The sequence below is a fragment of the Pristis pectinata genome, chromosome 7 (assembly GCF_009764475.1).
Source record: "Pristis pectinata isolate sPriPec2 chromosome 7, sPriPec2.1.pri, whole genome shotgun sequence".
NCBI lineage: Eukaryota > Metazoa > Chordata > Chondrichthyes > Rhinopristiformes > Pristidae > Pristis > Pristis pectinata.
Window position 1 is genome coordinate 77228872 of NC_067411.1, and position 25278 is coordinate 77254149.

The 25278-nt window shown below is 39.1% G+C and overlaps 1 protein-coding gene across 1 annotated transcript in view; it reads right to left on the reverse strand.

Annotated features, from left to right (window-relative positions):
• The window catches only part of vps13a (vacuolar protein sorting 13 homolog A), a 283508-nt gene that overhangs the window by 172322 nt on the left and 85908 nt on the right, over positions 1 to 25278 (reverse strand). Inside the window, 10 exon segments of the mRNA XM_052020712.1 lie at positions 6038 to 6117; positions 13744 to 13900; positions 15266 to 15438; positions 17850 to 17934; positions 18222 to 18363; positions 20523 to 20640; positions 20894 to 21026; positions 23246 to 23382; positions 24495 to 24609; positions 25060 to 25261. Of these exon segments, the coding sequence (XP_051876672.1) occupies positions 6038 to 6117; positions 13744 to 13900; positions 15266 to 15438; positions 17850 to 17934; positions 18222 to 18363; positions 20523 to 20640; positions 20894 to 21026; positions 23246 to 23382; positions 24495 to 24609; positions 25060 to 25261 (1342 nt within the window).

The window sequence follows — 25278 nt, forward strand, 5'->3', positions numbered from 1 at the left end:
GCACTAAGGCTTAGTAGCAGGTGGGCTGACAATAATATGGAGCTGTGTGCCATCATAAACATACTTCATCTTTATGGCAGACATCATAAGAGTCAAAAGCTCAGTGTGACAAAATGAAATGTTGAACTGTCTTCCACTGTAGTCACTATTGAGGAGACCACAAAATAAGTTGCTAATTCACTGTCACTTTATTGCATCACCCCATATCTGTTTGTGCAGCTACTGTTGTGGTCATATGCACTCCATTGTCCTTTGTCACTTCTCCCCCCCCCCCCCCACCCCCTTGTTTAAAAATTCAATTACTACAGAAACTTCATTTCAAATTGCAACTATGAATTTTTCCACTTTTTTCCCCCCAGATATCACGAACTATCATAACTAACAATCTAGTGATACCTTAAGTCTCAGTTGGTTTGATTATTGGTTGCAATTTGAAATGAGATGTCTCCATTAACAGAACTTCAATATCTTAAGTTTCTGTGGAACATGAAAAAGAAAAAAATGAGACTGGGAATATTTGAGGGTACAGCACACAAACAACGGGCTCAACAAGTCCGGGCCAGTGCTTATGCTCCATATAAGCATTCCCCCACCAGTTAATCCATCAATATATCCTACTATTCATAAGCTTATCTAACTTTTCCTTAAATGCATCTATTCTGTTGTGTCAACTACTCTTTGGGATAATAGAGTCAGAGTCATAGAGGGACATCGTATGGAAACTGCCCTTCGGCCCGCCAAGTCCACGGTGACATCAACCACCTATTTATCGCTAAACCTACAATAGTCCATTTTTATTTTCTCAACATTCTCATCAACTCCTCCCAGATTCAGCCACTCACCTACATACCAAGGACAATTTAAAATGGCTAATTAACCTACCAACCTGCATGTCTTTGGGGCATGGGAGGAAACCGGAGCACCCAGAAAAACTCATGCATTCACAGTGAGAACATGTAAAGTCAGACACAATATTATACGTCAGATTGAACCTGGATCTCTGGCATTGTGTGGTAGCGGCTCTACTAGCTGCACCACTGTGCTACACCAAATACATTTTATATGTTTCACCTTCCACTCTTTTGGTAAATGCAATTTCCCTGAATTCCCCACCGGGTTTATTAGTTTAACAATCTTCATGACCTCTAGTTTTAGATTTCATACAGGTGGAAACATTTTCTCTGCATCTACCCTATCAAGCCATTCTCACTGTCAGTACCAGTGTGGGGGGAAAAAAGGGTTCAATTCATAGGGTAGCTTACTGTCAGAGGAAGAGCTCCGATTTTTTGAGAGCCATGTTTCAGGGCTCCTCAATACACACCAAAAGAGCTGAAGGTCTTAGCAGCATGCTCCGCAATATATTTAATTTAAATTAGTTGCATTTTGCCATATCTCCATCTCCAAGCTTACAAGGAAACAGAGGAGATCTAATCACCTTGATGGGAAAAGACAGAAAATGTCTACTTCTCATTGTAGTGTGGTCAAAAGTAAGAGCACAAATTTAAAGTAATTGGGAGGATAAGAGGCGAGCTGTTTTCATTAAGTGGTGGGGTCTGAAACTCACTACTACCTGAAAGACTGAAGGAATAATAAAAGCTCAATACATTTGGGAATTACCTGGATGATAATTTGAAGTGGGTTTAATCTGAATTATTATTTCTGGCTACCGTGAAGAAGATGGGCTAAATGGTCTCCTTCTCTGAATTGTAGAAAGAATCCTCAGAAATTTACACAAGAGTCTGGTAAAGGACCAGGTCTACTGGCTTCCTGAGTAATCGCACTGCTCTACATAAGAGTAGTGCAGGAATGCAGAGGGTACTTCACTCCTATTCTCTCTTCTGGACTTTGCACTTAAGGTATTGAACCCCAGAATCTCTAATGTCCCTAAAAAGGTGGAGAACCAGGTCTGTGGCTGTGAATCGCACTGAAAAGCTCAGAAAGCTAGTCAGTTGCTTCGTCTGCTTGAAAAACACCGATGCTGGAGGAACTCAGCAGGCCAGGCAACATCCGTGGAGAAAAGCAGGCAGTCGACGTTTTGGGTCAGGACTGAAGATAGGAAAAGGGGAAGCCCAATATCTTGGACAGGAAAGCAGAGCATTGATAGGTGGACAAAAGAAGGAAGGAGGGATGGGCACAGGGAGGTGATAGATACATGCAGGTAAGAGATAGTGATAGGCAGGTGTGGGGAAGGGGAGAGCAGATCCACCGGGGGATGGGTCAAAGGTAAGAAGAGAGAAGGAAAAAAAGGGGCTAGGAAAGGGAAGAAGAGAAGTAGCGTGGTGGGAGGGTGGAGGATTTGCGGGGATTACGTAAAGTGGGAGAATTCAATATTCATGCCGTTAGGCTGCAAGGTTCCAAGACGGAAAATGAGGTGCTGTTCCTCCAGCTTGCGTTTGGAATGCTCCTGGCAGTGGAGGCCGATGACTGTCAATCATATCAGTGATAGCATGGGAGGGGGGGGAGTTGAAGTGACTGGCAATGGGGAGATGCAGGTCGCAGTTATGGACAGAGCTCAGGTGTTCTGTGAAACGGGTCACCTAGTGTGCGTTTGGTCTCACCAATGTAGAGCAGGCCACACTTGGAGCACTGAATGCAGATGATATTAAGGGAGGTGCCTGGATGGAGGTGGTATAGGGGCAGGTGTTGCACCTATGGCGGGGGCAGTGGAAAGTTCCTGGGGTGGAAGCGAGACGGGGGGGGGGGGGGGGGGGGGGGGGGGGGGGGGGGGGGGGGGGGGGGGGGGGGGGGGGGGGGGTGTGGCGACTAGATGACTGTTTCGCAGAACACCTGCGCTCTGTCCGTAACTGCGACCTGCATACAGTCCTCAGCCTCCTCCACTGCCAGGAGGATTCCAAGTGCAAACTGGAGGAACAGCACCTCATTTTCCATCTTGGAACCTTGCAGCCTAACAGCATGAACACTGAATTCTCCCATTTTAGGTAATCCCTCCCCACCACCGTGCTTCTTCTATTCTTCCCTTTCCTAGTCCCTTTTTTTCCCCCCTCCCTCTTCTTACCTTTTATCCATCCCCTGGTGGAGCTGCTCTCCCCTCCCCTGCACCTGCCTATCACTATGTCTTACCTACATCTACCTATCACCTCCCTGTGCCCAATCCACCTCCCCTCTTTGTCCACTGATCACTGCTCTGCTTCTCCCTCCTAAATATTGGGCTTCCCCTTTTCAATCCTGAAGAAGGGTCCTCACCCAAAACGTTGACTGCTTTTCTCCATGGATGCTGCCTGGCCTGCTGAGTTCCTCCACTGTTTTTCATCCAGATCCCAGCATTTGCAGTGCTTTGTTTCTCTGCTTTGTCTGCTTGATGGTCTTGATATAACACACAAAGATGCATACGGGATAGAGTTGGACAATTCCAAACTCACCAACAGTGCACAAACAGCCTTGTGTATTAACAGACTGTCACTATTCCTGACATGTATGGACTTGCAACATTTCCATTTGTCCATTATTTCTGCATTGAGAGATCTCTCTTTAGCACTTAGCTGTCTGGACTATCCAGTCCCCCTGCCGTCATCTGATAAAACAACTACAAGCATCTCTCTCTCAACTACACTAAACATTGAACATTTTTGCTTTTAACTGGCAAGTCTAAGGCCAACTGATATTCTGCCCTGCTGACCTTCTGTTGTCTTCAGTTTTCTGAAATTAGCTACAATATGTTCCATTCTAGGTATCAAAGATAAAATTCAAACAAACTGAGGAGAGAAAATGTGGCCTCAGACATTAGAATAGCCTCTTTCACCCATTGAACCATACCTTCACCCCCACTACCTCACAAGTAAAGATCCCTGGTATTGGACAACTGCGTCAATGTTTACAAACAGTAAGCAAGGGTGTAAGATTCATGATTTGCTTTGCTTTTCAAACCTTCCAATATGGGCAGAAAGCTTTCCCATACTGTGTATTGCTTACAAAGTGAGCATAGAATTATAGAACATAGAAACAGGACATTTGGCACAACTTGTCCAAACCGACAGTGAGCACTATTCTTTATTATTGCCCAGCAGTTGGTCCATAGCCCTCCATGCCCAAGTGATTCAAGTGCCCACCTAAACACTTACAGCCAGAAATCCAGCTTCAGCCACAATATCAGGTAGTGCATTGGTTTGGCGATAGATGGAGGGTGATGATAGAAGGTTGTTTGTTTTGACTGAATGCCTGTGACTTGTGGTGTCCCACAACGATCAGTGTTGGGACCCTTGTACTTTGTAATATACATGAATAATTTGGGTCTGGATGTGGGAGGCAAGATTGCGATGTTTGTGGATGACACAAAGAGTAGAGGAGTTATTGATAGTGTGGAGGGTAGCCTGAAGCTGAAGAAAGATATCAATGTGTTTGTGAAATGGGCTACAAAATGGCAGAGGAAGTTTAATCCAGTCAAATGTGAGGTGATGCATTTTGGGAGCACTTATGAGGCTAGGACATACACCATGAATGGTAGGGTCTTGAGGAGTATCAAGGAACAGCAGGATCTTGGAATACAAGTCCCTAGATCCTTAAAGGTGGCAACACAGGTAGATAATGTGATTAGGAAGTCCTATGGGATAATAGCCTTCATTAGTCCGTGCACGGGATACAGAAGTAGGGAGGTTATGCTCCAACTTCATAAAACCTTGGTCAGACCTCAACTGGAGTACTCAGTGCAATTCTGGTCACCAGCCAAGCCAATTTTGGATCAAGTTTGCTAACTTATTATGGATCCTGTGGGCCCAAACCTTTTGAATCAGTCTCCCACGAAGGACCTTGTCAAAGGCCTTAGTAAAGTCCATGTAAATCACATCTGCTGCCCTGCCCTCATTAATATACTTCATTACTTCTTCAAAAGAATTCAACCTAATTGTTCAGGCAGGATCTTCTCTTGACAAAGACATGTTGGCTGTCTCTGATTAGTCCCTGCTCTTTCCAAGTGATCATTAATCCTCCTCCTTGAGGGGGTGGGGCGGGGTGGGCGAGGTGGAGAGAGGAACCACTTTTGCTGTACTCCAGACATCTGGTATCTCACTTGCATCCAGTGAAGATTTAAAAATCTCAGCCAGAGCCCCAGCAAATTTCTTCCTTTGCCTCTTGTAGCAGTCTATGATAAATCCCATCTGGATTTATCAAAGGGGATCTCTTGACCGTTAAGCTCACCAAGACATTGAGTACTTCCTCTTTATTAATGGAGACTTTCACCTATTCCTTCACGGAATTATCCAACTACAAAGTCTGTTTCTTTTATAAATACCACTGAAAAGTATTTAGGACATCACTTGTACCTCTGGCTCCATGCATAGATTGCCTGTTGTCCCTAATGAGCTCTACTTCTTCCCTGTTTACTCTTTTACCCTTAATATATTTATAGAACACCTTCAGATTTACCTTAATCCTGTCTGCCAGTGATTTCTTGTGACCCCCTCTTAGCCTTCCTAATTTCCTTTCTAAGTGCCTTCCTTACCTCTCCAACCCATGTCAGGCCTCGTCCATCATTAGTTCCCTATACCTGTCAGACGCTTCCTTTATTCACTTTATCCAACTCTCAATATCCCTGTCCACCATGCAACCTTCCCCCTTTATTTCCCTTCTCTAGTGTATCTCCCTCTCAAGTTATCTAGATGAGAGTAGTAACTCTTTCACATGTGAAATCAGGGACTAGCTATGGATTATCACAGGAGGTTAATATTCCAGTCAAGAAGAGTAGGCCAGACTATGTGAAAGAAAATTTTATGTACAATGATTTATTTTGTTGAATGTTTAAAATAGGTAACAATTGGCAAATCTTCTGGGCCGTAAGTCACATTGTGCACACGTTAGTCATCTTTTGGGCACTCCAACAACAGGAAACTGCAACTGTTTGCTCCAGACTTTTCCTGCTGAAATATATTTGGAGAAACACCTGAAATTGTGGTAAAAGGTTGTGCATCACTGGGAAATAAATTAGGTATAATGAAAAAGAAAAACTATGTGAAAAAGTTAAGAACATGGATTTATGTTACAATCCATAACCAGAAAAAGAGCATATGTCTAAATTATTCCATACCTTAATATATTCTATTGTAAGGAGATCATCTTCATTGTTATCCAGTGTGGTGATAATATAAATGGGTTTATTGTCAGCATCTAAAAGACATTTTAAAAATCAGGTAATTATGGACCACCGATACATTTTCTGCAAATCAATTAGATTTCACCAGCAATTACAAACAAGTTTTCCCAAGCTATATCTTTTGTCCTTCACTGGTATGTTTTTAAAAACCTGATATATTTGCTCCATTTGTATGGCTCCAAATTTGCCTCCCCTTTAAACAAAGAAAACTCAGGACATGCTTTCCCCACCTTGATGCTTAAGCTTTTGTAAGCTTCAACCCATGCTCTCACTCACATTAAAACTTGCTAATCCATTTTCATCAAGTTCTACTGCTTCCTAATGACCCAGCAATTAGAATGCATTTCCAGTACAGCCATTTTAGGCTGTCCCTCAGGATTAAGGATAACTTGCTCGGCACTCCAGTTCAGTGAGTCCCGAGTTGACTGATGAGAACAGTGCAAGAACCCTGGCGGGAGTTGTTTAATGTGATGGGTGGGTGGGTAGGTAGGTGAGATGGTGCACCCCTTCCCCCATTGTGTTTCCAATGCATGGATCCATGTTCTTATAACTATTCTGAATACTCCTCTTCCACCCGAGCAGTCAAGGATTCCCATAAGTCAGTAGAAAAGTTGCATATTTTCCCGCCCAGAGGCTTTGAGGGCATTCTTGAAATGTTTTCCTGTCTGGCTGCTATTCTCTACCCATGACAGAGGTCAGAATAGTGAGTTTTCTGAGTCTTGTGTCAGGATGCAAACAGTGTGGCCAATGCTGAATTTGGATCCCTCATCATTCCAACAAATGTGGAGGATTTTTATAGAGACAGCACTTGTGGTATCTTTCCAATGCCTTGAGAAGACTGTTATATGTAGTCCAGGTCTCTGAAGATCGGTAGAGAAATTGCTGTAGCCCAGTAGATTGAGTTTTATATCAAATCTAAGGCATTGATTTTCAGATACCCTTCTTCTCAATCAATATCTCAGTTCGTACTTCACTTTAACGTAGGGATCCTTTGATCCCTCAGATTGTAACAGATCCTGCACTCCTTTAGTTTTGAAATTCTCATTGCACCTTCAATATTTTCATCTCCTTGCTTAGTTGCTACAACTTGCAATCTATATTTTCAAAGTCCTTCTCCCTAACTGAGCAGTTTCTCTTTCATGACCAGATCATTTTAAAACATTTCATGATCAATTAAATAATTTAAGTAATGTCACCACTCTAATACAAGTAAACGCAGCCTAATGTTTGCACCAAGTACCACGATGTACCACAATGAATAAAGGATGGGCTACAAATTCATTCTCACCCAAATACAAACTCCCCACCAATGATCAGGTAACATGCATCCATTCATGACAGTGCATCTGGAATGTTGCATTCTATGTAACCCTAGTGAAATTGCATATGCACATATTTAGCATTCAATGCTTGTTTCCCTTGTTAATGCATGGTTAACAATGCCATACACCTGCAACTCCACTTATGCACCCGATGATATTTGGGTCCTGACAATTGTTGTTTCTAAATGGCTACAACATATACATTGCCTAGCCCTGGTGGAGCCAAGGGTGTAATGAGCAAGGTACGCATGTAGTTTATAAATTGGGCATGTTAACTTCCTCATGGCAATGAATAAGCATGACAGCCTTCTTCTGGGCATTCCTCTTAATAACTTCATACTCTGTCTTTATCCAGCAGCATTCTCCACCTACAACCCCCCATAATCAGGATAATTGAGTGGACAACACCTTCTCACTGAAATACACAACGAAGCATCAGCTTTGAAGCTGGCGCTGAGAAGTTTGAATAGCCTAAATTAAAAGAATGCAATTCATATGCTAAGAAATCTGGCACTATTGAACTACAGTTAGACCAGAGAGGCAGAAAAGTTAGTGTGACATGTCCCACAGGGTAAATTGGTAAATTGCTTTACTATTGTCACATGTACCAAGGTACAGTGAAAAACTGTTTTGCATGCCATCCATACAGATCATTTCATTGAGGTGGTACAAGGGAAAGGAGTAACAGAATGCAGAATAAAGTGTTACAGTTGCAGTGAAAGTACAGAGCAGGCAGACAATAAAGTGCAAGGTCATAACGAGGTAGATTGAGGTCAAGAGTCCATCCTATCATATTGGGGACCGTTCAATAGTCTTATAACAGTGGGATAGGAGCTGGCCTTGAGCCTCATTGTACGCACTTTCAGGCTTTTGAATCAAAGGTGATAATAAAAACATCACAGAAGCAGCTGCAAATATACATTGAAAAGCTTGGCACATTTTCTGGCCTGACAGACACCCTGTAAGACATGTTATGGAGCATGAGAGAGTCCATCCATAATCCTTTGCAGGATTTTTTGCAAAGCCCAGAACCTATTCTTCCTAGTTGGGAAGGAGGCCATATCTCAGTGCCTTTAGCTTCCAGCACTCCCAGGACCAGCAATTGAAACATCAGCTTTCTACTTCAATTGATGGCAATCTACACACCTTGGAGGAGTCTCATTCCTCCCAATCAGAACTCTACCTGCTGCCTCCAAAGAGCAAACTGCAGATCTCAAAAAGCAGAGTGATACCGATTAGAGGTACACTTTTGCCAACAAGAAGCAGATTGTCACCACCAGAGTGTTGATCATCTGTTCGTGCTAACAGCTGTCTCTTCTTAGCCATGTGAGAAGGCACTCCAACTTCATGCCTCACGAGAAGCTAACATCTTCAAGAAGCGGTGTCAAGGCAGCATCCATCACTAAGGACCCTCAACATCTGGGAAATGCCCTCTTCTCATTACTACCATCAGGGAGGAGGTACAGGAGCCTGAAGACCCACATTCAACGATTTAGGAACAGCTTCTTCCCCTCCACCATTAGATTTCTGAATGGTCCATGAACACTACATCTTTATTCCTTTCTTTTCACACTATTTATTTTGTAATTTATAGTAATTTCATGTCTTTGCACTGTACTGCTGCTGCAAAACAACAAATTTCACAACATATAGTCAGTGGTAATAAACCTGATTTTGATTCTGGAGAAGGTGGATAGGGTAGTGAAGAAGGCATTCAGTATGCTTGCTTTCATAGCTCAAGGCACTGAGTCAAAGAATTGGGATGTGATATTGCAGCTGTACAACACTTGGAGTAGTGTGTACTGTTCTGACATGACAGGAATGATGTGGTAACATTAGAAAGAGTGCAGAAGAGATTCACCAGGATGTTGCATGGAGAGATTGGATAGGCTCGGTTTATTCTCACTGGAACACTGGAGGTTGAAGGGTGACCTTTTAGAGGTTTATAAAACTGTGAAGGGCATAGATAGGATAGATGGATAGATTCTTTTTCCTATAAGTGGGGGAGTTCATAATTAGAGGACATAGGTTTAAGATGAGAGGGGAGAATTTAAAGGAGATCTGAGAGGGAGAAGCTTTTTTTTGTTTTTACACAAGAGTGGTGGTTTTTTTTTTGAAACAAGCTACCAGAGGTGGTGGTAGAGGCAGATACAATTACAGTGTTTAAAAGGCATTTGGACTGGTACTTGGATAGGAAAGGAGTTGAAGGACCCATGTCTAATGCAGTCAAATGGGACTAATATAGATAGGCATCACAATCAGCATGGATGAGATGGGCTGAAAGGCCATTTCTGTGCCATACAAGTCCATGACTTTGCTTAAAGTGCTATACTTTGTCAAGATGCAAGAATCATTCCTGTGTTTTGTTCCTCTGACAATATCCTTGCGGTACCCCTACAGCCAGATATCCACACTGCTTCTCCTGAATCCAAGGTGGTACAGAGTCTAAGGACTGCTTGTGGACATCCATCACTGCCATTTGTCAAAACAATGACTGGAAAGAAGTTGCTTTCATGGAAGCGGCACTGTGTGGTACTAACTAGCCAAGAGTGTAAAGCAGCTGCTAAAAGGAAACAAGAATGAACAATATGAACAATTTATATTATTGTTAAATTTAAAATCACTGGTCAAAATGTATGCAAATTAAATTTGTTTCCAGCATTTTGTTCTTTCCCAGCTACTTCAACAGAATGCAGAGAAGGGATGATGAGAAGTCAGAGCACTGCATGGTGCAATGGACACTTTAAGGGTCAGCATTATCCTTTAATACACATAGGTTCCCAAGAATCACCACATAATTAAGCTGACTGTTCTGTGTATTTTCTGCAACTGCAGAAAGACCTTTGGAATTATCCTTCCACAATGAGATGGATCTGGTGCAGGTTAAAGGGGAGTTTCTAAATGTGATTAACGTACCCCAGAGTAGTACATTTTAAAAGTGTCAGGACATTTGTATTGTCAGCTCACTTCGTAGTAATTGTTCCAACTGTCATTGAAGTTAGCTTTGTACCCTTCTGAGGAATCTTGTATTACAATGTTTTCACTAGGAACAGAATTGTTGTCAACTCACATTTGATCAATAATGCCATGGTGATGAAGGCATCTTGACAATAATTTTCTCAGTAAATAATTCAAATTATCAATGCAATTTAAATGGGTAGAGCAAGCTACTGCCTTGCCCATATTCTAAGGAAACATTTCTACTGCCTTCTCAGTAAACGTTTCAACCCAGTCATACAAGGTCACTGCAAGTACTGAAGTGCCACCACTAGTCATACAAGCAACACATGCACATTGACATTTGAAATGAAATTTCACATTGCAAATTCCAAATTTAGATTTTGTCATTGTCTTCAAATTGACAACATGAACATCGATTTCTCTAACTTCCGGTAACCACTCTCCTCTGTTCTTTCCGCCCCCACCCCCACTTTGTTTTCCCCTACCTCTCCGGCCTCAACACCCCTTCTCCTTCCCCTCCCATCTTCTCGATCTGCCCATCACCTACACATTCCTCCCTCCAGTTCCCCTTTTCACTTCCGCCCCTTTATTCCATGGTCCACTGTACTCCTATCAGATTCCATCTTCTTCAGCCCTTTGTCACTTCCACGTATCACCTCCCAGCTTTTTGCATCATTCCCATTCCCTCCCTCACCTGGATCCACCTATCACCCGCCAAGCTCTTGCTCCACCCCTTCCCCTCCCACCTTTTTATACTGGCTATCTCCCCTTTCCAGTCCTGATGAAGGGTCTTGACCTGAAACACTGACTGTCCATTTCCCTCCATAGATGCTGCCTGACCCACTGAGTTCCTCCAGTATTTTGTGTTGCTACCTAATCTTCTAATCATTTTACACAATGAACAGTGTTTAAATTATCAAGTGTGGAATCTACTTCTTTTTCCTGTCCCTGCCATTTGAGAAAAATAAGATCAGTTAGGCAGACAAGTTGGATCTACTATTGCAAAGCAATATGGAAGTCCAGAATTTAAGAGAATAAGGATTTATAAAGTTAAACTTAAAAGCACAAGGTTCAACTGAAAAAAGATAAAATAGAACTGAAGTAATGTGAGAAGAAGCACTTTTGTAGAGTGGACTAGACAGATCAGGATAACACTGACACTAAGTTTCTCTGTAACTGTAACACTTTATTCTGCATTCTGTTATTGTTTTACCTCAATAAACTGTGATAATGAAATGACTTGTATGGATGGTGTGCAAGACTAGTTTTTCCACTGTACCTCGGCACATGCGACAATAAACCAATTTACATTAGCAGGACAAGGTGCATAAACTTGGCTTGTATTCCCTTGAATTTAGAAGCTGTGATCTAACAGAAGGTGCATAAAAAGGTAGAGATGGTGTAAAGTCTCCACACAAAGTATTTCCTGTGGTGAAGGAATATAGAACAAGAGATCATAACCTCAAAATCAAGGGGAGCGAACCAATAAACACTTACACAAAGCATAGTAGAAAATTTGTAACTCACTCTACTTTATGTCTGTTCCTTTGGTCTACATCATTTGGCTAATGATCATCTTTTGACTGGACTTGGGACTGGCACAATGAATAGAAGTTCTTATTCACTAACAACAGTACACAAAGACACTAGCATGGATACGTGAAGCGAGTATTTAAGAAAATAACAGTACCAAGGAGAAGTGAAAGAAGAGGAAGACTGAAGAGATGTAATGGAGGAATGGAAGGTATGTATGATCAGAGCCAGTAGAGGGCTGTGATCCACAACCCCAGTCTTGTTTTCATAGAAAAAGGAAAGGAAGAAACAGTAGCAATACTGTACATTTTTGCATACTGAATCAACCGAGACCAAGAGTCACAGTTGTGTTTTGGATAAGATTAAACTAATCCAGGAGCAAAGCTGGGTAAACTGAGATACAGATCAGCCAGGACTTATGAATGGTCCTCACCCATTTCTACTTACAGTTGCCTTAAATTTTGCCAAGACTTGTTAACTATGAAGCACAATGTTCGTGCTTATCACATTGTTAGGATCATTCATTTTGCCTTGTGAACTTTTGAAAACAGAATTTCCCCCTATTGAATGCAACTTTAATGCTATTAAAAAATTTGAGGGCCATTTTCACATAGTGTCATTACAGTATGTTAGATTTTTAAAATGTTGTTGCTGATTACACTAGCCTAACTTGGAGAAGTAACATCTGAGTGCACACAGTTCATTGCTTTTCTTTTCTACTTTACCTAAATGGTAACACTGTTTCTCTTGCCACAGCTGCAGCCTAACCTGCTGATTTCTTCTAGCAATTTGCTTAATTAAGATATGGCAGCATCTGTAGTTTTTTTTTATTAACAATGCTGTTCACATCCTCTTGAAAGTAAAACATCCTGATGAACTGTTAATGAGTTCATCACAAGAACACTTCTTTACCAGTGAGTCAAACTACACCTGATGATAATTTTACTTTGCAATCTTCAGAGCTACAAAGTCTGGAAGGATTTCCTAGTCTCCTTGGAGAGAGTAGATCACATATACATAACACTTCTTATCTTCATAACAAAGTTTTGTCACAAGGTGTTGGAGGAAGATATTAATGGCAATTTTTTCCTCAGGTTTCTGGTTCTCTCAATTTGTCAATTACAATCCTCATAAGATGACTAGGACAGAGGATCTGGATTTTCAGAGGCTCAATACTAGAGAAGGTATGTTTCATATTAAAATTTGCCTCTGGAGCTTTCACTGACATCTGTGCAGAAGCTTTGTTCATGTATCATACATTGAGTAACTTAACTCACTCTAATTTGGAAGATCAGCAATGGAATATTTCTTTGTTTCTCCAAAGGCAGTGCAATCTGGAAAATAGTTACTCCGATTGCATAATTAGCATATTATGGCCCAAAGTTGCAGGTTTGATGATCCTACTTCTTCAAAAGACAGTCCTTGAGATCAAACTACTTTAATTGCTAGAAACTCAGAGAGAACATTTGCAATTTGATTACTGATTATGTCATAATGTAGATTCACCAACTTGAACAGGTAAAAAAAAACTCAGATTCCGATCATATGTATATATCCTTGTTCTACCACAGTATATATTAACTGATAAACAAGTTTTGATGTATTCCAATTGATGATTCATGGATCCTTCAACAGACTTGCCGACTTAGCACAAGCCTGTTAATAATTCACACATATGTTAAGCTTTTAAAATGGAATAAAAACTGAGTCAGCAAGTGAAAGTGTTCCTATTCATAAACTACACAATCATTTATCGATAGAGAGAACTTCAAATGCATAAATACAACTTTAATCTTGGAAAATTGAAAAGGTCTTTCTTCTTACCTGTTTGTTCTGGACATTTTAAGCTGACTTCTTTTAGATATGTATGCGAAGTCATATCGTATGTTCTCAATTTCAGCTCTGTACCAAGTCCTAATATTTCCAACTCCAATACAAGATTTTCAGTACCTTCTACATGACGAAAAATTCCAAGTAGCATCTATGATAAATTAAATCAAAAATTTTCAAATAATCTAAATAATTTCTTTTGAATTTAAAAATCAAGTGATTAATCCCACTATACTACCTCCTTTTTCAAGTTGTATTGCATTTTTACTTCATAGCATTCTGCAGCTATTCAATTATTAAGATATTGATACAATAAACATCAAAGAGAAAACAAGAGGTGGTGGATGTTTGCTCCCCTCAGTTTCCTGAGCAGGGAAGCCAATCGCTTGCTTAATAAATGACTAGGTACTACTTACAAGACATTTACTATTCCTAAATGTATTAAGACATGAAGGGAGTTGCTTTACCTCTATAATGACAGTGGCTTTGATACAAGGCTTTTCAAAATTTAACAGTTTTGGCAATGGAGGAAAAATAACTTTTAGCTCAGTCGTGGATTGTAACTGACAAATACTGGTACAGCCTGGAGAGGGTAAAAGTTATTGACCAGGGAAACATACTCATGACTGAAATGTGGCCATCGTCACCAGGCTTAATCTGACAAACTTGTATAGAAGATAACATACTAATGTGCAACCACAAAACAACTATAGAAGAGTGTTTAAAAATCAGCATTTCTTAAAAAAATCTGGAATATAGATTCAGTAGCATTTTAAAGATATACACTTTAGAGTGGCATAAATACCACTGTGGAGGAGTGAGGGATACTGGCATGGTTACCCACTTTCATTTGTACCATAGGATTTAGTGATTTAAAAGCCATATAAAATCCAATTTTAGTCATGAAAGGTTTTGTCCCACAGCCTGATCTGCCATTCAAAGATTGCTGCTGATGTGAGTAAGTCTTCATTTATTCAGATTTTCATTAAAATGTTTTCAGAAAAAACTTGTATTTATACAGTTCCTTTGAAATATTAAAATATTCCAAGGATTTTCACAGAGAATCAAGGAAAATTTGACAAATGCCAAAGAAGAAGATATTATGGGAGCTTATTCTAATTGTGTGTTCAAATAAATAGGTAATAAAATTCTGATTTAGAAACAATTCAACAATTTCTTATACAAGTCGCTGGAACATACTTTCATCTTCCCAAGTTTATCCTCAGTAGATATCAATCACAGTAAATATCTTTTTTGACTGTACCCTTTTCTATTACAAAAAAATTCTGTTTACAAGTAAAAAAGTATTATGTCAATATAAAGTAACAGTTTAAAAAAAAGATTTTGGGGACAAATAGTATTCACAACTAACAATATTCTCTCACTATCTCTTTTGTTCTTTATACATACACTCTTGTCCTTTCTACAAGAAAGTTGGCTGAGCAGGTAAAGAAAATAAGTTTAACAATGAAATGATGAGAACCTTTGGACAAGGCAGAAAAGGAACTAAAACTACCTTTGTTATTTCAAACTCCATTTGGAATTCAGTCATATTTTTCATAGATTCTTGCTTTTTCAACTGTTTCTGGCGTAATGATTCTGATCTTTTCAATGAATTCTCTCTTGGTAAGTCTATTGGTATATTATCCATTGGAGAGCTTAGAGCATCATAGAATTCATCATCGGAATCTGTGAAAGGTAAATATGGTTAAGCATATGGGGAATTTTCATGTACACCATTACATATATGAATGCACATTACTTTCCTTTAAAGTTTCTTGAATTAATTCTGAGTCAAAGAAAGACCATCCTTATCACTTAATTTCATCAGTTTAAGATGTCCCTGCCCACCCTCATATCCCCTTCCATACATGCATTCTGTTTTTTGAAGCATGTACTACCTAAATACCATCTTATTATTTACCCTCGTAAGTAGCTACAACTTACAATATTCGGATACGATTAATTCCAAACACTAAGTAATGCTGCAATTTGTCAATAATATCAAATCACACAGCCACATAGTAAGAAAATATCTGTAATAATTAACAGGGTTAATTTTGACTTTGGTAGACAGGTCACAGCAGATGATACTGTATTACTTATTTTGACAAAAATGATAGGTTGTAATGTCGAATGCAAGGGAATAAAAATCATTAGATTGGGGGATAGTTCGAGAATATTTTGACATTAAAACAAAGCATGTTTATGGTATTGCCACAGGCTTCCTACATGAATAAATCATCTGTTTCTTAACACGAATTTGATTTTAAGGTATTTCACTCTGAATTATGTAGAATTTTTGGAAAACTAACCAAAAATAATCAAAGATAATTGTGGGTGGATATGAAAAAAAGACCAACTTGCAATCAATAATCTGAAACCAGAACTAAAAACTAACGCAGTGCTTGCTTGACAGTGGAAAGAGTAGTTTGGGTTTTCAGTAGAAGAGTTTCCCACCCCTCAATAAATACCATATAGAATTCCATCTGCCACAAAACTCTGGTGTTGTCACATGAAGAACTCTAAAGGCATGGAATGGCCCTCAAAATTCAGTCAACTCCACAGCTTTGTTAAATTTTGGGCAACTACTTGAGAGTTTCTGATCAGGTCAGCTGCAATCAAGTGAAATGGCACATGTGCAAATATGTGATTATTACAGCAAGCCAAAAATAATGGCATAAGTTTGATTGACCAGTGGGCTCATTACCATTGCCCAAATATTAAGATCAAAGAAATTATACAGAAACCACCAAAAAAGCATGGAGAAATTAGGTAAATATGCAGGACAATGAAAGATGCAGTTTAATTCACGGAAGAATTAATATGTGTTTTGGACACAAGAACTGCAGTTGGAATACAATTCATAGCTGGAAGAGGGAAAACTGAAACAAAGGATTAACCCATCATCAAATAGCAGCAACATCTATTTTTAGTTAAATTTACAGAGGTGTGAGGACCTATCAAGGATTGAAGATACAGGGCTTACAAGTTCAAGGAACAATGTACTCCACAGTAAGGCACTGGATAACGCATCAAGTGAGATATTGTAGCTCTATACAAGAATGCATCTAGAGATAAACGGACCAGTGCCAGAGCAGTTTGTATAGTAAGGAAGTTCCAAGGTGTCCTCCAAGGATGCCTCCAAAAATAATTAGGGGTCTGATTAGAACAGCCACAGAGTTACTGGTAATGAGGTCTGATCATGAAACCAGAGTAAGGGGGTCTTAGCATGAGCTGATGTCATACGTAACTGACCATACATTCATCTGCACCCATTTGGTTCAGCCCTGATAACTGAGCGTATTCACATTGGGTGAAGATTCTGTACCTCATTTCCAAATGTGTGTAAGAATGCCATGTATTGTACAATCGAAGAGAGTGTGTGGATTGCGCCTTGCAAGGTGAATGGGCCCTGCAATGCAAAATTGATTGAATTTAAAATGCTCTGTCTGACCCGAGAACAGATGAGTGCAGATGATTCTTTGCTTCGCAACAGAAGCATGGAGTAGGTCAGAAGAGAAGCACAGGATGAAGATGAACAAATAATGGGCAAAATGAACTTGGTCCATTAACCAAATGAATGGCATAAGTAATCAAAAGATATTCAAGTTATAGAATGTAATTCATAATGCTGCAATTAAATAAGATACATTATGCTTCGTGCAGAATACTGGGTACTGTGTTTAAAGTACCCATCTAAGTAAGGTTATGCTGAAGTGTGAGGGTTCATTAGTAAGCTAACTATAACCAAATCTGTTTTGGACAGGTAGGAGAGAATTATAAAGTGTACCATAATCCTTATAGACGAGGATATAACTGGGCAATCTTATTGGAGTGCCCAAAGTGAAGTAACCGACCTTGAGAGTGCAAGTAAATTTAGTACAGATTTCACCATGCCTTGAAGGTCAGAATACGGAATGCACCATGCTAGAAGATTATAGGCATTGAAGTAATTGAGATGAAAAAAGATACTAGGAAATAAGGATGTTTAAAGGCTTTAAGGATACAGCCAGTTTGATATCCACTTATGCAGTAAAATAATTATTTCCCCACACACCCCCCCCTTCCCCCCAACCAAGTATTGTAGCAAATCTCACCTGTCATACTGAGAACAGAAGAGTAGAGATCCTTATGCAGTGCTCTTTTTTGCACAGATTGTGGTGTCATATCAGGCGATAGTTTCTGTGTTTAAATGGATTATATGCAGAGAAAATTAACCAGGCATGAATTATATTCATTAAAATGCCAGGCAAATCTTGGGGAAAAAAACTGCTCCTGTGGATATTAATTTCTTTTCCCCCAGATCATTCACCAAAGAATGTTATTTTACAATTACTATGAATAACATACAAAAACTCGTAACAGAATACCACGTTTCATGAACAAACTGTATTTTCTTCATTAAAGGTCACCACTAGTTTTCAGCAATTCACAGAACTTCAACTCCGTCTACAATAATTTAAGCCTACCTGTCTGGATTTTGAAGTTGTCTGTGGCGGTAGCGAACGACTTTCTGGTGTAGGAATGCTATCAATCAACCCTAAAACTCCTCTAAGTTTTTGGTCTGAGATGCGAACAGAAAGTAACGCAAGCCCACCATAAACTTTAAATCTGTTTGAAGAAAAGAAACAATGCATTAGCACTATGTAGAGCGTGTAAAGCAATTCTGGGAAAAACAGTTTAAAAATGACTTTAGTTTTATGTTTCAAAAATCTTGCTGAGTTTTCTATCTGAAAGATCAAAAGTCATTTATATAGTTTAGCTTTGGCTGAAAGTAGTTAAAAATAAAAGATAAGGTTACCATAGAATTCTAAAAATTAAGTTAAAAATTGTGTAAAACTTTGGTTAGGCTGCATTTGGAGTATTGTGTGCAGTTCTGGTCAATTAACATAATGGCAACTGAGGAATACACAAATGAAATGAGAACACAACCAGAACCAAAGAACATTCTGCAAGATTGTTTCTCTATTTTCTATGGCAGACTGTTTCTTGCACCACTAAGTCAGAATGTTGTAGCTTTCAGTCCTCAAGCTCAAATTTCTTGGCTGATACTCCAGTACACGAGAGATAATACATTTAATTCATCCTGCTTCTGTTTTCTAAATCTACGTACAATATTGATGGAGTGCTACACTCCCATCAGTGTAGTCATGTAGGACCCATCTTTTCTCCAAGTTTCCTTGGCACTACTTCAAAGCAGAGCATGAGAATTGTCCCACTCTCCAATACTGGTCCTTCAATTAACATTACAGAAAAGGGTTCTGGTCATTGTCACACAATTATCTTTGGGACACTTGGACCAAATTGGATGCAGTGTTCCCTATAATTCAGTGACTTTAATTAAAAATACTTCATCCCACTATCAAGTGCTTTGGATTTTCATGAAAAGGGATATGCTATATAAATGCAAGTTTTTTTTCCCCTTCAATAGTTTCAAACTAGATGTACACAAAACAAAAAGAAAAAAAAATCCAGTTCTGCAAAACACAATCTCAAATTTAAAATTACAGCATCCAATTCTGTAAGTGTACAAATAAGAAAAAAAAATGCATATTTTAGATTTGTAATTATCATACAATCCAGCAGTGGTATTTCCAAGCAACTCAATTACATCAACTTGTATTTATTAAGCACCTATACTGGTGAAGTATTGCCATGAGAAACTACACAAAGCTATTAACAAAAGCTATAATGACCCAAGTAGCAAGCTTTAAGGAGAGTCTTAAAAGGTGATGAGGTAGAGATGCAAAGAATTCCAGAAATTAGAGCCTGGTTAGGTGAAGGCATAACTGCCAACAGTGCAGCAAATAAAATTAGGGATACATGGGAAGCAGAATAGGGTGGACAGAGACCTCAAAGTTACAAAATAAAGATGAGCAAAGTCAAGGAGAGATCTGAAAGCAAAGATCAGATTTTAAATAGGCTTCCTAGAACAACAGCATTTTAGGTCAGTAAGCACAAGAACAGTAGATAAATGCATATTAAGATAGGGACAGAGTTTTGGACAAGTTCACCACTCAGCAGGTCAGGCAGCATCTGTGGAAAGAAAAAGGGAACTTTTCAGATGCATGACCTTTTGTCAAGACTGGGAAACAGAGAAAACAAGGTTGTTTTCAGTAGCAAAGGTGGGGGTGGATTGGTTGAACAAAGGGAATAGCTCTGAGAGGATATGACATGATCTCATGTAGCAACTGGGAGCCCATTGTGCTTCTTTGTCTGTGTGGTGTGTGTTTCTGTGGGACATGCCTGGCAGGCCACACACCACACTAAAAGAAAGAGTAAAAACTGAACCAAAATGATGACACCAAAAATGGCTAGTTTAGGTTTAGACAGAAAGACAGTTACCTAACTCAACATCGAGTCTTCAGTGTACTTAGAAGATGAGATATTGTTCCTCAAGGGATATTGGGCCTTCTAACAGTGCAGGAGGCCATAGACAGATAGGTCAGAGTGGGAGTGGAATGGGGAATTAAAGTGGCAGGTAACAGGAAGCTCAGGGTCACCCCTGTGGACTGAACAAAGATGCACCACAAAGCAATCACTCAATCTGCTTTTGTTTACTCCAACGTAGAAGAAACCGCAATGTGAACAGCAAATGCAATTGCAAGTGCAAATTAATTGCTGCTTCACCTGAAAAGACTGTTTGGGTCCCTGTATGGTGGCATGGGAGGAGGTGAAAGTAGTGTTGCATCTCTCAGGATTGCTTGGGCAAGTGCCATAAGACATCTGTTGTTCATCTTTCACCCATAAAAGAGAAAAGACATACGTACTTTGGCATTCTTGCATCAGAGACCACCATTGCTCTACAAAATTCAAGTTTTAAATCCATGGGCTGCAAGATGTGCTGAGAGGATTGTTTTGTTTTGCGAGCAGCTTTCCAGTCCTCTTCTAAATCAAAACAACACATTTCATAAGTTCATTCTTTCACCTCAATAATTGTTGGATAAATTCCTTTTCCTTGCCAGTGAAATTCCAAATTTATCAAACTTGATAATAACCAGTTTAAAATTAACAAAAGACTATTGCAGCTAATTATCAAAAACTCAATATACGTAACAATTTCAGAAATAATTCCACTTGTTACAAAAATAATTATCAGGTAATCATTTTGCAGCCTTTATACATTTAAGCAAATACATACTTGGCTCAGCATAGAGTAGTTGAACACTACTCAGCCGTACATCAAAACAGTCATAGGCTCTGGCCATGATATCCTCCAAGGTGCTTTCCCCAGCCGTGATTTGTGGCAGATTTGCACGACTTTTACTGATCATCTTAGAAAGACAAAAATTATGAATGTGACATTTTTAAATAAGACCAAGAATTATCCTATCTGGATTTAAGGAAAAACAAATAATAAAAAGCATTCAGCTAAGTTCAGTGAAAGTGCTTTAATATGTAAATGATATGAAATAAAACCACAACTTTTATTGGCTCAGAATTTACAGTTGAAGCTGATGCAACACTGCTCACCTCTGACCTTGAGTCTCCCCAAAACTATCTAACCATTTCAGTGGCAAGAGCTTACACTTATCCAACTCTATCTGTTACTTCAAATGGGTATCTGCCTTCAGCAAATGCAAGTTCATTAAACTGGCTGAACAGTCGGTCATGAAATAGAATACTCAGAAATAGAGAATGAGAGACTGAAAAGCACAAATTTTACTTTACGTTTTAAACATTAAGAAGAGTGCTGAATAAAGACTAAATATCTAAATATGATTACGGCAGAAACTGAAATATCATGAATATTAAAAATAAAATCCCTTGGCCTAAGAAATATAACACACTTAAAAACAAATGTCAAAGAGATACTATGATAGTTTGTGCAAGGCCCCAGATTCTGACAGAACAACAAGAGGTAAGTCTCTAGAATGATATCCTTAAAATAGTAAGAGAATTCCCAGAATCTGACTTCAGGTTACTCAGTCATAAAGCATGGCCTAATAGAAAAAAATTAATATTAAAAATTTGAAAAAATTGAAAAATATTGGAAATATACAGCAAGGCCATCGTCAGCTATAAAACAAAAAGATAATACTTTAAGGGGATAATTCTAGGCCCACTTCTATCACCTTCACAACTTACAACAAAGCAGCTTGCACGAAATGGTGCAACACCAGCACGACATGATATGATCGTTTAGATAGGCAGGGTACTGTTCATACACATAGTATTTAAGCAAGGATCACTTCCAGGTCACTAAGGGAACTGCTCAATACACTAAGAGTTCATCTCTTTCAAGTGCTAGAAACCCTAACCAAACAAATGACTTATCACATAGTTACCACAATAAGGGAATACAGTGTTTTCTGTCAGCCAGCAGAGACTTCAACAACTAGAATAATCCCACTGATGTGTAATAGCAATGGAATGTATCATGTGTAATAGCAATGGAAAAATTGCATCATGACTTTGCACACTTCTGCAAATATAATTTTAACAATTGAATCAAAATCCAAGTCATGAATAGTTAAATCAGTCTCCTCTGAAAATCCATATATACTACAGGGTAGAAATTTATCAATTGCCATATTGTCTTGTAATGGTTGTAAAACAGACAATACAGCCATTACTGAAGCAAACATTTTAATGCAAACAATTGGAGACACATTTGTACACATAACCGGAGCATTCCTTTAAACAGCCAAACTGGTTACCTAATGCAAAGAAAATTACACATTCAAGTCATTTCATTTTTAAACCAGCATGTCATCAATTTGCAATCAAACCAAATTAGTCCATTGAAATGGAATCCACAGACAGTGAGTAGCTTCTTTTTGAGCAAAGGCTCCCCTGCTGTTCCCTGGCAATGCTTAGCATCCAAGGAGAATCGAAAAACAGCCAAAGCTTCTGCCATTCCTCTTCCCACCACAACTCCCCACCAACTATTGCTAAATTCCTCAATCATCTAAGGGAAATAACGAAAGTCTGATGAATTAATCACCCTTTGATCAAATGACTATTTTTTAAAACCCAGCACCAACCCTCATGATGACAAACTTAATTCTCTATACATGGATTTTCTTTTGATATCTTTCTAATCTTGCACTGAGAAAATTATCATAAACAACTATTGTAGAGCCACTGCCTCACAATGTCAGAAATCCAGGTTTTCCCTGTGACTGTGTGGATTTCCTCTGGGTGCTCTGGTTTCTTCCCACATCCTAAAGATGTGCAGGTTGGTAGATTAAACGGCCACTGTAAATTGCCCTTAACGTGTGGGTGAGTGATAGAATCTGGAAAAGTTTATGAGAATGTGGGGAGGACAAATCGGATTAGTGAAGGATTGATGCAAATGGGTGGCTGAGAGGCAGCATGGACTGCATGGGCTGAAGGGCCCATTTTCGTGCTGGATCTTTCTGTGACTTTAACATTATGATTGCACTTATTTCCCCATCTTTCCAATTATTCCTGAAAATATTAAAATGTTAAGGGAAAGGAATTTTAACTCAGTGACATTGATAAAATGTTTCCACTTTTACAAACTTACCCTTAAATTACCAAGATCAAGAACTAGTAAACTGGCAGATTTATCAAGAAAACCATTCTGTGGAACAATAATATAAGAAGCCATGAAGTTTATTTTCAAGTCCAGGACCTTCTGTGTCTCAATAATGTACATCAAACCTATAAACAACAGAAAATGAAGAGACCAGAGAAAATATTAAGTAATTATGAATTCTTGACTGAGAAGCTCATTCTAGCAAGTACCATACCCTAAACCCAAGAATTTTTATCCAGACAGAACGGTGAATATACTATTCTCCTGCGGTGTGAAATTTCTTGTTACATTGACTGTGCAACACTCAATCGCGTTGGTTTAAACTTAGCCCACTTACTCCAACCATAGCTGCCCAAAATTATCAGGCAACGAAACCAGCAAAGAAAGATTTGATTACTGCTAGGATGTGGATTATCTTTCAGGCAAGTACATCAGATTTGGAAAATAGGAGGCGCACAGACCAGAAACAGCATGATTCAGGCTGGGGATAGGAAGAGAGGAGAGAGTGGAGACTTAAAGTCAAGTTGGTCATAACCAGGGTAAACAAATGAGACCAGGCAAGGGAAATAAGAAGGGAATCTCGGAAGCAGCAGAGCTTTTCTTTTTCGTAAAAGGGGCTATAATGAGCTCCATGTTCAGTTAAATAAATTTCAAAAGCTTAATTTTTTAGTAACACTGGTCTCCTATGCATAATTAAATTTTATCATATATGGACTTCAACAGGCATTGGGCTCCTTATTTGCCTCTGCAAAGTGCTTGATACAAAGCAAAATAACAGGGAACACACCTTCCGTGTTGCTTCCTACTTCCATAAGGGCGCTTGGTAGACCAATTAAACCCCCCAAAAATGTCATGACTGAATTCATAACCCAATGAGTTTACGTTCATAAGATCTCCAACTGTTTGAAACAATAATAATTCACATATCATATAATATGTGGATGCCTATTTCATCTGCATCTTTGCCCTTCTGAATGTTACTCTCTTTAATTACTATATTTCTAGCTTCATGCCATCTGCAGTCTCTAAAATGTTGATACGCATACCAAAGTCCAGGTCAGAACACAGAACAATAGCTCCCCTCCTCCTACTTTTTGTTTCCCCAATTTTTATGCAATACTCCAAATTCTGTATTTTTTTTGTGATTACAAGCACTTTCTTCTTGCACACCAAAACTACTTCAATCAAGTTTCCTCAGCAAAATGTAAGCCAGATGAAAAAAATTATTGACACTTACCCGTCGCAGTTTTATCACGGAATTCCTCAAGCTTCATCAAAGTAGCTGACGTTAGCTCCTCCAGCTGCACATCACTGGGTGGTCGAAAAAAATCCACCAAACTGTTCACAGTTCTCTGTTGGAATGAATATATTAACTACAGTTATCCAAACACTTTTCTATTGAATTTAGAAGTAACGATAACATACCTGCTAGAATTGCAACAAGTATCTAATATAAACAAAAATCGCTGGAAACCTTCAACAAGTCAGGCAGCATCTGTGGAAAGAAAAACAAAGCTAACATTTAAAGTCAAAGACCTTTCGTTAACTCCATTTCTCTTTCCACAGATGCTGCCCAACTTGCTGAATGTTTCCAGCATTTCCCGTTTAATTTCAGATTTCCAGCATGGCTTTGATCAAATAATTACTCCAGGGAGTCAACACAGACACCATAAGCCAATAGACTCCTATTTCATTCCGTGTTTCCACTCCAGGATCACTTCTTTTCCCTAAACTAATCAGAAACTAAATGGTTTGCACAATTTACATAAATATTTTAAAATTATACTGTTCACTTTACTCACTGCATCATATACAATTTCGAGAGGACGTGACTCCACCCTCAGGCGCTGATCAGCTCTTTCATCCAATGGATTTGTTTCAAACATGATCTGGAGCAGAATATCTTCATTTTCAGTCATAACATTTCTTGAAGAAAGTAGTAATGGTCTGCGCATTTCCCGAGGCAGTCCTGTCACTTCGAGTGTACTTATTATTGCTTCAAATCTACAAAATCAAAGTGG